Raw genomic sequence first — 13,408 nt, forward strand, 5'->3', positions numbered from 1 at the left:
TTGGTGATGGACAGCTGTTTATCCCTTTGCTCACTGAAGCAGTGCATGGATTTTGGGGTGGTAATGGGGTAGGTGTACAGCTGGGGTCACACTAAACGACAGCGACAACGACGTCGCTGTTACGTCACCATTTTCTGTGACGTAACAGCGACCTTGTAAGTCGCTGTTATGATCGCTGCTTAGCTGTCAAACACAGCGACGCAGCAGCGATCATAACGACACGCGTCGCTGTGCTGCGGATGTGCAGAGAGCAGGGAGCCGCGCACACTGAGCGCTGGCTCCCTGCTCTCCTAGCTACAGTACACATCGGGTTAATTACACGATGTGTACTGCAGCTACATGTGTGGAGAGCCGGAGCCGGCGCTGGCAGCGTGAGAGCGGCGGAGGCTGGTAACGAAGGTAAATATCGGGTAACCACCTTGGTTACCTGATGTTTACCTTGGTTACAGCTTTCCACAGCTGCCAGATGCCGGCTCCTGCTCCCTGCTCGCTTAATTTCGTCGCTCTCTCGCTGTCACACACAGCGATCTGTGCGTCACAGCGGGAGAGCGACGACCAAAAAATGAAGCTGGACATTCAGCAACGAGCGGCGACCTCACAGCAGGGGCCAGCTCGTTGCTGGATGTCCCACACAGCGACGGGACGTCGCTGCAACGTCACAGAAAATGGTGACGTAGCAGTGACGTCGTTGTCGTTGTGTGTGACACCACCTTAAGTGTGTGTGGGGTCATTTAATGCTTTAAATGTGTGTACTATTATCTTAAAAATGACAAAAACTGATCTGATTAAAAACATCTGCTGATCAGTAAACATTTATTGATGATAGTTTATATAGTCTATATACACAGACTGACCACAGTAAATGATGCCCACTGAACAACCTGCAATACATCATTCAGTGCACATAGGCTGCCATAGTTCTCGGAAGTGCTGGTCCTGTTTACACAAAAGATCTTTTCACCCGACAAAAGTGTTTTCCTCGTCCAATAGGTGATTAGAAGGTTATTTACACTGTAACGTTCTTGTGAAACTGGACTTCTTAAGAACGCTCATTCAAGATAATCCTGAAATCCAGCATAAAATGTTCCACGTTAGGCTGGATTCACATATTTAGTTTTGATACATTTGTTTCCAACCAGAAAAGCATACAAATGTTTACAGGTTTCCTTCCCTTAGGCTGCTTTCACACAATCCAGCGAAAAATGGATCCGTCGCTGGATGCGTTTTTTCCTCATTGAATTGTATTAGCGCCGGATTGTGCCATATGCCCTTGCGTTGCATCCGTTGTGCGGCGAAATTTCTGTGTCCAGCTGCTGGAAAGGACGCAGCATGCAGCGTTTTGTGGCTGCACAAAAAGAAGGGAATTTTGTTTACTTACCGTAAATTCCTTTTCTTCTAGCTCCAATTGGGAGACCCAGACAGTGGGTGTATAGCTACTGCCTCTGGAGGCCGCACAAAGAACTACACTTAAAAGTGTAAGGCCCCTCCCCTTCTGGCTATACACCCTCCCGTAGGAGTACGGATTCCTCAGTTTTAGTACCAAAGCAAGAAGGAGGAAAGCCAATAACAGTTTCAAAAACAAATTCAATCCGATAACTAGATCGGAGAACTTAAGAAACAACGTGAACAACATGTGCACCCGAAAAAACGAAACCCTAAAAACAGATAGGGCGGGTGCTGGGTCTCCCAATTGGAGCTAGAAGAAAAGGAATTTACGGTAAGTAAACAAAATTCCCTTCTTCTTTTTCGCTCCTAATTGGGAGACCCAGACAGTGGGACGTCCAAAAGCAGTCCCTGGGTGGGTAAAAAGATACCACATGAACGGGCTGTCATACAGCCTCTTCCTACAGGTGGGCCACCGCCGCCTGAAGGACCCGTCTACCTAGGCTGGCGTCTGCCGAAGCGTAGGTATGCACTTGATAGTGTTTGGTAAACGTGTGCAGACTCGACCAGGTAGCCGCCTGGCACACTTGCTGAGCCGTAGCCTGATGCCTCAACGCCCAGGACGCACCAACGGCTCTGGTAGAATGGGCCTTCAGTCCAGATGGAATCTGAAGCCCAGCAGAACGGTATGTGTGAAGAATTGGTTCCTTGATCCACCGCGCCAGGGTGGATTTGGAAGCTTGCGATCCCTTATGCTGACCAGCGACTAGGACAAAGAGCGCATCCGAACGGCGTAGAGGCGCCGTGCGAGAAATGTAAATCCTGAGTGCTCTCACCAGGTCCAACAGATGTAAACCCTTTTCAAATTGGTGAACTGGATGCGGACACAAAGATGGCAAAGTGATATCCTGATTGAGATGAAAGGAAGAAACCACCTTGGGAGAAAACTCTGGAATTGGACGCAGTACTACCTTGTCTTGGTGAAACACCAGGAAGGGAGATTTGCAAGATAACGCCGCCAGCTCGGACACTCTTCGAAGAGATGTGACCGCTACAAGAAAAACTACCTTTTGTGAAAGCCGAGAAAGGGGAACCTCTTTCAAGGGCTCGAAAGGCGGCTTTTGAAGAGCAAGGAGAACCTTGTTCAGATCCCAGGGTTCCAATGGCCGTCTGTAAGGAGGAACGATATGACAAACTCCTTGGAGAAACGTGCGTACTTTAGAAAGCTGTGCCAAGCGCTTCTGAAAGAATACGGATAACGCGGAGACTTGACCCTTAAGCGAGCTAAGGGACAAACCTTTTTCCAACCCAGACTGCAGGAAGGAAAGAAAAATTGGCAATGCAAATGGCCAGGGAGAAAACCCTTGAGCCAAGCACCACGCTAAGAATATCTTCCACGTCCTGTGATAGATCTTAGCTGAGGATGGTTTTCTAGCCTGTCTCATTGTGGCAACAACTCCCTGAGATAAACCTGAGGCCGCTAGGATCCAGGACTCAATGGCCACACAGTCAGGTTCAGGGCCGCAGAATTCAGATGGAAAAACGGCCCTTGAGACAGCAGATCTGGACGGTCTGGTAGTGCCCACGGTTGGCCTACCGTGAGATGCCACAGATCCGGGTACCACGACCTTCTTGGCCAATTTGGAGCGACGAGTATGGCTCGCTGGCAGTCGGACTTGATTTTCCGGAGAACTCTGGGTAACAATGCTAGAGGTGGGAACACATAGGGGAGTCGGAATTGCGACCAATCCTGAACCAAGGCGTCTGCCGCCAGCGCTCGGTGATCGTGAGACCGTGCCATGAAAACTGGGACCTTGTTGTTGTGCCGTGACGCCATCAGATCGACGTCCGGCGACCCCCAGCGGCGACAGATCTGTTGAAACACGTCCGGGTGAAGGGACCATTCTCCTGCGTCCATGCCCTGGCGACTGAGAAAGTCCGCTTCCCAGTTTTCCACGCCTGGGATGTGAACTGCAGATATGGTGGACGCTCTGCTTTCCACCCACGTCAAAATCCGCTGGACTTCTTGAAAAGCTTGGCGACTGCGTGTTCCCCCTTGGTGGTTGATGTACGCCACCGCCGTGGAATTGTCCGACTGAATCCGAATCTGCTTGCCTTCCAGCCATTGTTGGAAGGCTCGCAGGGCAAGATAGATTGCTCTGATTTCCAGAACATTGATCTGCAAGGTGGACTCTTCCTGAGTCCACATACCCTGAGCCCTGTGGTGGAGAAACACCGCTCCCCACCCTGATAGGCTCGCATCTGTCGTGACTACTGCCCAGGACGGGGGAAGGAACGACTTTCCCTGTGACAATGAGTTGGGGAGAAGCCACCAACGTAGAGAGTCCTTGGCAGTCTGAGAGAGGGAGACAGTCCTGTCGAGGGACGTCGATTTCCCATCCCATTGGCGCAGAATGTCCCATTGGAGAGGGCGCAGATGAAACTGCGCGAACGGGACTGCCTCCATTGCTGCTACCATCTTTCCTAGGAAATGCATGAGGCGCCTCAGTGAGTGCGACTGGCTCTGAAGGAGAGATTGCACTCCAGTCCGTAGCGAGCACTGCTTGTCCAGTGGAAGCCTCACTATCGCTGATAGAGTATGAAACTCCATGCCAAGATAAGTCAGAGATTGGGTCGGGGTTAGATGAGACTTTGGAAAGTTGATAATCCACCCGAAAGTCTGGAGAGTGTCTAGCGCCACCTTCAGACTGTGTTGGCATGCTTCTTGAGAGGATGCCTTTATAAGCAGGTCGTCTAGATACGGGATGACCGAGTGACCCTGCGAGTGCAGAACAGCTACTACTGCTGCCATGACTTTGGTGAAGACCCGGGGGGCTGTTGCCAGACCGAAGGGTAACGCTACGAACTGTAGGTGCTCGTCGTGTATGACGAAACGTAGGAAACGCTGATGCTCTGGTGCAATCGGCACGTGGAGATACGCATCTTTGATGTCTATTGATGCTAGAAAATCTCCCTGAGACATTGAGGCTATGACGGAGCGTAGGGATTCCATCCGGAACCTCCTGACCTTTACGTGTCTGTTGAGCAACTTCAGATCCAGGACGGGACGATACGATCCGTCCTTTTTTGGGACCACAAACAGATTGGAGTAAAAACCGTGACCCTGTTCCTGAAGAGGGACGGAGGTCACCACCCCTTCCGCCTTTAGAGCGGCCACCGCCTGCAACAGAGCATCGGCTCGGTCTGGTGGTGGAGAAGTTCGGAAGAAACGAGTTGGCGGACGAGAACTGAACTCTATCCTGTACCCGTGAGATAGAATATCTCTCACCCAACGGTCCTTGACGCTTGCTAGCCAAATGTCGCCAAAGTGGGAGAGCCTCCCACCGACCGCGGGTGTGGGCATCGGAGACCGCAAGTCAGGAGGACGTCGTTTTGGCAACGGTTCCTCCGGCTGGTCTTTTTGGGCGTGACTGAGACCTCCAAGAATTTGAACGTCTCTGGTCCTTTTGAGTCTTTTTTGACGAGGCGAATTGGGACCTGCCCTGTCCTCGAAAGGACCGATAACCAGACTGACCCCTCCTCTGTTGGGGCTTGTTTTGTCTGTGTTGCGGTAAGGAAGAGTCCTTACCCTTGGAGTGTTTGATGATTTCATCCAAACGCTCTCCAAACAATCGGTCACGAGAAAAAGGCAAATTGGTTAAGCACTTCTTGGAATGAGAATCTGCTTTCCAATGTCTCAACCACAGAGCCCTACGCAAAACAACTGAGTTGGCTGACGCCACTGCCGTGCGGCTTGTAGCGTCCAGAACAGCATTAATCGCGTACGACGCAAATGCCGCCATTTGCGAGGTCAATGGTGCTACCTGCGGGGCAAATGCACGTGTGACTGAGTCGACTCGCGCAAGCCCGGCCGTGATAGCTTGGAGTGCCCATACGGCCGCAAAAGAAGGCGCTAATGACGCTCCAATCGCTTCATAGATGGATTTCAGCCAGAGCTCCATCTGCCTGTCAGTGGCATCTTTAAGTGCCGCTCCATCTTCAATAGCAACCAAGGATCTAGCTGCAAGCCTGGAAATTGGAGGATCCACTTTTGGACACTGGGTCCAACCCTTGACCACTTCAGAGGGAAAAGGGTAGCGTGTATCTTTAAGTCGTTTAGGAAAACGCCTTTCAGGATAAGCGTGGGGTTTCTGGATTGCGTCTCTGAAGTCAGCGTGGTCCAGAAAAGTGCTTAATGTACGCTTAGGGTATCTGAAATGGATTCTCTCGTGCTGCGAAGCTGACTCCTCTACAGGAGGAGCTGGTGGGGAAATATTCAACATCTTATTGATGTTAAATATAAGATCATTAACTATGGCGTCACCATCTGGTGTATCTAGATTGAGAGCGGTCCCAGGATCAGAATCCTGATCAGTTACGTCCGCCTCATCACCCATAGATTCATCCCGCTGGGATCCAGACCATTGAGATGAATGTGAAGGCCCGTCATAACGAGCCCGCTTAGGCTGCCCGGGGCCATCGTCCGAGTCAGAGTCTTCACCCTGAGGTGTAGATGCCCGTCCCGGAGCTAGGAGCTGAGGGGGACCAGGGGGCAATACATGCACAGTGTCCGTGGTCTGAAGTACAGGCCTAGCTCGCAATGTGTCAAGAATTTGTGACATAGTGAGAGACATTCTGTCAGCAAAAGCTGCAAACTCAGTTCCTGTCACCTGGACAGCATTCACAGGTGGTACACCCTGGGACACGTCCAGCAGAGGTCCCGACTGTGCAAGCGCCGCAGGGGCCGAGCACTGCACACAATGGGGGTCCGTGGAGCCTGCCGGTAGAAAAGTCCCACATGCGGTGCAGGAAGCATATAATGTCTGTGCCTTGGCACCCTTGCGTTTTACGGGCGACATGCTGCTGGCTCTCTGCATGTGAGAGAGTCTATAGCCAAAGGGCGACCAGCGCTATGTAATACCAGTAATTGTAGCCACAAAATACTAAGATACTACGAGCACAAGAGGGGGTGAGCCCTGAGGGCTGCTTACCGCCCGCTGAACAGCGGGTAAGAGGCTGCAGAATGCCTTGTCTGGGTCTCCCCGGCTCCCCTCTGCAGCTCAGCGTGTCAGCAAGAATGGCTGCCGGCTTATGTGGAGAGGGGCGGTCCGTGGGAGTTCCCCAACAAAAGTGCGGGAACAGTGTCCCCTCTGTGCTGACTGTGAGGGCTGGAGTATGTAAAAACGACTCCAGCCCTCAGCGCTGATGCACTGGCCAGCGTCCCGCCCCTCTCCTGACTGGCAGGTCTGGGGGCGGGAACGAACGAAAGCAGGCCGCAAAAGCCGGGGACTCGAGTTATCAGCGCGGCCGCCGTAAAAGCGCGGGCCGCGCTGAAGTCCCCGGCGCACTACAAGTGCCAGCCGCGCCGCTGTTCCAGCGGCCGGCGCGACCGAGTCTAGACGTGGGCAGCGTCCCGCCCCTCTCCTGACTGGCAGGTCTGGGGGCGGGAACGAACGGAAGCAGGCCACAAAAGCCGGGGACTGTAGTTATCAGCGCGGCCGCCGTAAAAGCGCAGGCCGCGCTGAAGTCCCCGGCGCACTACAAGTGCCAGCCGTGCCGCAGTCCCAGCGGCCGGCGCGGCCGATTCCCATAAGTGTGCCTGCTTCAGCTAAGCTGAATGAGGCCATGGCACAGGCGCCGCAGCGCTGATGTCCCCCGGCGCACTACAACACCCAGCATGCTGCGGTGTGAGCGCCAAATACACGGGGACACAGAGTACCTTAAGGAAGCAGGGCCATGTCCCTGATGTACTCCGCTCCATCCAGCATCTTCTCCAGGGGCTGTAGATGGAGCACGGTCTCAGTGCCTGGAGACCGGTAAATCCCACTTCACCCAGAGCCCTGTAAAAAGGGATGGGGAAGGAATCAGCATGTGGGCTCCTGCCGCCGTACCCGCAATGGGTACCTCAACCTTACAAACACCTCCGACATAAGTGGGGTGAGAAGGGAGCATGCTGGGAGTCTGTATAGACCCTCTTTTCTTCCATCCGACATAGTCAGCAGCTGCTGCTGACTAAAAACAATGGAGCTATGCGTGCGTGTCTGACCTCCTTGCGCACAAAGCTAAAACTGAGGAATCCGTACTCCTACGGGAGGGTGTATAGCCAGAAGGGGAGGGGCCTTACACTTTTAAGTGTAGTTCTTTGTGCGGCCTCCAGAGGCAGTAGCTATACACCCACTGTCTGGGTCTCCCAATTAGGAGCGAAAAAGAAAAACGAACTATGCCGGGTCCGGCATCATGTACACTGAAAGCCTATGGGCGCCGGATCCGGCATAATGCGGGAAAAAACGCATTACAGCGACGGATTGCATTAACTGATGAAAAAACTGATGTAATGGATACATTTTTTCAACGGATTCGTCGCATTAGTTTTTTCGCCGGATTGTGCCTGACGGCAAAAAACGGACGTGTGAAAGCAGCCTTACTGAACATGTCTGCCCGTGGCTCACAAAAACAGACCAAAAATGGAATGTGTGTAAACAAAATGCCATCTACACTACCCAATATCACATCATAACGGAGTGTGGTTTCTTACTAAAAAATAAGTGTCTGTTTATAGGTAGATATCTAGTAATTGCATAAGCAGAATGTTACCTCAACCTCTGACGTAGAAATTACGTGCTCAGAGGTTTGGACGATAAATAAGACCCTCGAATGCAAAACAAGCCCTCCCCTATATCGGTCACATTCCTGTGGCTAAAACAACTAGCGACTCCAAGCCAAGCACACACACTACTAACTCTGTGTTTTTCTGGCTTGAAAACCCAATCTGTGACCTGTAGCCCCCCTAATTTATACACAGTGAAATCCGGAAAAACATCATGTACAGAGTTAGCAGAGTTGGAGCATGGCATTACATTGCAACACCGTGCAGGTTGATCTACAGATCTAAGGAAAATCACAAATATCAAAAAAAATATATCAAAATGAGTTTTCTGGGATAAAGTTTCTATTTTGCTTGGGTTTCAGCTGGGAAGTCACATCAGAGTTCCAGGCTTTCAGCCATATGACGGTGTATGGCTGCCATCTTGCTTGACGCCAGTGCGGAGCAGGCAACTACGTCAAGATATGTGGAGAAATGTTAGTTTGTCTTCGGAGATGTATTCGAATCCCCCCCCCATCCCCCGGCCATTCTCAATATGGAGGACGAGCAGGCTGGGATTGATGGCGAGGGCCGTCCAGAGGGCTACCCAGAGACATTATTGATGTGCTAAGGTGAAGGGGGGGGAATCCTGCCAGGAAGACCTAGAGAGAGTACAATGTGAGTCAGACCACACTGTTCTATCGGTCTCTAGGTGGTAAGACAAAGTGCATGGTTACACCCATGTCTGTCTCCTATTGATAAGCTAAAACTGATTAGATTTGTGCCAGTTCGCCGGTGTACCAAGCTGCGGAGGAGCTATTTTTTTTTTATTGCTTAGTATCAACCTCTTAATGGCAGTAGCATACACCAATGGTCTCCTGTGTCTCCCAAAGAAGCGAATGAGAAAAAACGCGTTGCTACGTTTGTTAAAATACCATTCAGTAACATGGACTTTACATGTACAAACTAAAAAATTCATTAGGAACCGATTCATCAAGACGGCGATGTTCACCCCTTTCTTCCTAAGGGTACGTGTGGAGTCAGACGCTCCCGATTCATTGAGCGGCATCTGAAATGTAGCCCGCCACCCTGTGCCTCATCACAAATCTTACTCCAGAGTTAGGGACTGCAGTAAGATATCAGGCAATACTGCATATTAAGAATGAAAGGAGCTGTGGTGTCATGCTCCAGCTCTGGCCATTTTAGTGGAGCAGCAGGAACTGCCAAAGCCATACATTTTTTGCAGAACAAAAATTTTGCAACTGTCAAGAGATTTACGCCAGAACTCTGGCATAATCACTTCGATGAATTGGTGCGAAAATGATACATGAAATGATAAACTCGTAATAATAATAATAATAATATCTTCATGACTGAGTTACTACTTGGAAGCATCTACATTATAGTTCAAACAGCTGCCCTAATTGTATAAATTCTGATCCTCACCCCAATGCCACCAGCTAGGCACAAAATACAGACCTGCGTTACTGAACATTTTATTCTTCACGATCACTTGGTAAGTGTTCAGCGCTTCAGCATACATCTCATTGGCTGAATACTGGGTTGCCAAGTTAAGCAGCACCTGTTAAATAATACATAAAAAAAATATGACCAAATCACCCAGAAAAAGGAAAACAGGTCTTATAAGGAATCCTATTCTTACTAATGCTGATCTACATGCGGATAGGAATTCCTAAATTACTCAGTCACAATTAAAGGGAAGGTATCGCGGTTTTTAATTTTTGTATTAAAAATAGTGATTATGAAATCAAGTATTTCTAATACAAAATGAAAACCGCAGCTTATTTAGTTATTATGAAATTCTTATTTTACTGGAGGCACTGGGGGCTGCCATGCTGGATTTGCCGTATGTGGAACGACAGTAACTCCTTCCTTTATGGCAGCCCCTGTGCATAGACTCTGATAGTCGGGCTCCGACCCCATGCCATACGTTACAGTGGGCGTCTGCTGTGACCTGGATGCGCCCCCTGGGCTATCCAGAACACAACAGAGGGAGGAGACCAGCACCATTATTGTGGAGCTCACAGCGTGTGCTGTTTGCTCCACTATACCCCTGTCACCCGCCGGGATGTGTGAGTACGGGCCGCCTCCCCTCCCCTCCTTACAGTCTCCAATGACATCCCATCCCTCCGTTCTTCCCAGCCCCTGCTCTGCCCCAGCTACTGCCGCCGCCCCTCCCCCCGCCGTTACCGTCTCCAATGACACCCCCCTCCCTCCGTTCTCCCAAGTCCCCGCTCTGCCCGCTGCCGCAGCTCCCCCAGCTCTACCCGCCGCCGCTGCTGTGTGTGTGTGTGTGTGTGTGTGTGTGTGTGTGTGTGTGTGTGTGTCAGTCACAAGGTCCCCATCAGGGGTGATTGTGAGTGTGTGTCAGCGCTTGCGATGCTGTGCAGTGAGCTTCCAGGACCTGAGAGAGGATCACATGGGAAGCATGTGCTATCTCCGGATGTTGTGAGTGTGTGCGCGCGATTGTACAGGTATGTGCGATATCGTGAGTGTGTGTGAGTGTATGCGATCGGATGTGTGAGTGTATGCGATCGGATGTGTGAGTGTATGCGATCGGATGTGTGAAATATCGGCCGGACGCAGGGGAGGATGGCATGCAGCACAGCTGCCTGGAGCGCCCACCGGAGGTCACAGGGAGGAATGATGTGAAAGGTGTGTGTTTGTGTGTGTGTGTGTGTGTGGCACAAGGTCCCCATCAGGGGTGATTGTGTGTGTGTGGCACAAGGTCCCCATCAGGGGTGATTGTGTGTGTGTGCGCGCGTGTGTGCGCGCGTACGTGCACGCCACTGCATGTGAGTACCTGTGTGTGTACCGGTGATACTGTCTGCAGGGTTGTGTATCTAATCCTCTCCTATGTGATACTGTCTGCTGAGCTGTGTATCTAATCCTATCCTGTGTGATACTGTCTGCTGAGCCGTGTATCTAATCCTCTCCTGTGTGATATTGTCTGCTGAGCTGTGTATCTAATCCTGTCGTGAGATACTGTCTGCTGAGCTGTGTATCTAATCCTATGTTGTCTGATACTGTCTGCACGGCTGTTTATCTAATCCTCTCCTGTGTGATACTGTCTGCTGAGCTGTGTAGCTAATCCTATCCTGTGTGATATTGTCTGCAGGGCTGTGTATCTAATCCTATTGTGTGATACTGTCTGCTCAGCTGTGTATCTAATCCTATCCTGTGCGATGTCTGCAAAGCTGTGTATCTAATCCTCTGCTGTGTGATATGGTCTGCACGGCTGTGTATCTAATCCTATCCTGTGTGATACTGTCTGCAGAGCCGTGTATCCAATCCTATCGTGTCATACTGTCTGCTGAGCTGTGTATCTAATCATGTCCGGTGTGATACTGTTTGCTTAGCCGTGTATCTAATACTCCTGTGTGATACTATCTGCTGAGCCGTGTATCTAATCCTATCCTGTGATACTGTCTGCACAGCTGTGTATCTAATCCTCTCCTGTTTGATACTGTCTGCTGAGCCGTGTATCTAATCCTATCCTGTGATACTGTCTGCACAGCTGTGTATCTAATCCTCTCCTGTGTGATACTGTCTGCACAGCTGTGTATCTAATCCTATCCTGTGTGATACTGTCTGCACAGCTGTGTATCTAATCCTATCCTGTGTGATACTGTCTGCTGAGCTGTGTATCTAATCCTATCCTGTGTGATACTGTCTGCTGAGCCGTGTATCTAATCCTATCCTGTGTGATACTGTCTGCTGAGCCGTGTATCTAATCCTCTCCTGTGTGATACTGTCTGCAGAGCCGTGTATCTAATCCTCTCCTGTGTGATACGGTCTGCAGAGCCGTGTATCTAATCCTCTCCTGTGTGATACTGCCTGCTGAGCCGTGTATCTAATCCTATCCTGTGTGATAATGTCTGCTGAGCTCTGTATCTAATCCTCTCCTGTGTGATACTGTCTGCTGAGCTGTGTATCTAATTCTCTCCTGTGTGATACTGTCTGCAGAGCCGTGTATCTAATCCTATCCTTTGTGATACTGTGTGCTGAGCTGTGTATCTAATCCTCTCCTGTGTGATACTGTCTGCACAGCTGTGTATCTAATCCTATCCTGTGTGATACTGTCTGCAGAGCCGTGTATCTAATCGTATCCTGTGTGATACTCCTGCTGTCCTTGGTGACACTTTAGACATTTCTGGTCACCAGGAAAATGGCTCTGCACTATGTCCCTACATGTCATTCTCTGTTGTAAACACTCAGATTAGGAGAGGGGAGGCGTGCAATCACACACAGGAGAGCAGACTCCGCCCACTTTACGGCAGGCTGTAATCTGAGCTTTTTATACAGTGGAAATTCAGTAGGATTTCAGAAGCTGCTCCCCCTAGTGTTTAACAGTGGAAAATATCAAACTTTTTATTTTTTTTTTTATATTTTGCACAATTAAAAAAAAAATAATATTTAAACAAAACATTTAAACATTATTACTTTACATTTTTTCAGTTATTATTATTTTTTTTTTTTTGTGACGATACCTTCCCTTTAAAGGAAATCGTTCAGTAGGATCAACCCTATTAAGCCATCTATACAAGCTTCTTGACCTTTGAGGAAAAAAATGAGACTTTGATATTGGTGATTCGATGTTTTAATCCATGTTTCTCCTAATACTGTATTTCCCTGAAAATAAGACCTACCCCAAATATAAGGCCTAGCAGGAGTTTACAGCAACGCTTAAATATAAGACCTACCCCAAAAATAAGCCCTAGTCGCGATTCAATAATAACGTGTCCATGCAGCTAAAACAGGTAAATACTGCAGGACACTTCATTACAGAAAGCAGACACCCCTAAAAAAAATTAAATAAAAGAAGAGATCCAGACTGTTAGGGCATGTACTGCATCGGAAACCATTAGTGTTCAGACTGGAGGACGGATCATTTGGGAGAATAGGAAAAATGAGCCCCACACTTAGCCTGATGAATAGAATCTGGAGGAAGATCAAGCAAATAAGAGGGATTACAGCAATAACTGAATTCTCTCCGTTGTGGGACAATGAAAACTGCTCTGAGATATACAAGATAGGCAAAATTAAGGAATGGGCACGTAAAGGTATATGGTATATGGGGTAAATTCTTAGCCAGGGACGTCTGAAATCGTTTACACCAATACAGGATGAGTTTAGGATATCCCCACTTGGGTGGTACCAATATAAACGGTTGGCGCATGCAGTGGTGGCTCAGGGGGTTAAGCAATCATTGCTGGTACAGGCAGACCTAGTACTGAAATATGTGTGTAGTACTGGACCCACAAGAGGAATCATATCTACTATATATAGGGACCTACTGCATACATATTTGCTTGATCACCCTGTAAACACTAGGACTAAATGGGAGGCAGAGATAGACGGGATCACTGATGAGGTATGGGATAGTGTTTTGGAATACATACCGAAATTATCAATGAGTGA

At 49.4% G+C, this 13,408-nt stretch overlaps 1 protein-coding gene across 1 annotated transcript in view; it reads right to left on the reverse strand.

The window, feature by feature from the left end:
* The window catches only part of IFT88 (intraflagellar transport 88), a 161,605-nt gene that overhangs the window by 101,278 nt on the left and 46,919 nt on the right, over nucleotides 1-13,408 (reverse strand). Inside the window, exon 10 of the mRNA XM_075337401.1 lies at nucleotides 9,446-9,548. Within this exon, the coding sequence (XP_075193516.1) occupies nucleotides 9,446-9,548 (103 nt within the window). The remainder of the gene's footprint in view (nucleotides 1-9,445; nucleotides 9,549-13,408) is intronic.

This window comes from Anomaloglossus baeobatrachus, chromosome 2 (assembly GCF_048569485.1).
Source record: "Anomaloglossus baeobatrachus isolate aAnoBae1 chromosome 2, aAnoBae1.hap1, whole genome shotgun sequence".
Taxonomy (NCBI): domain Eukaryota; kingdom Metazoa; phylum Chordata; class Amphibia; order Anura; family Aromobatidae; genus Anomaloglossus; species Anomaloglossus baeobatrachus.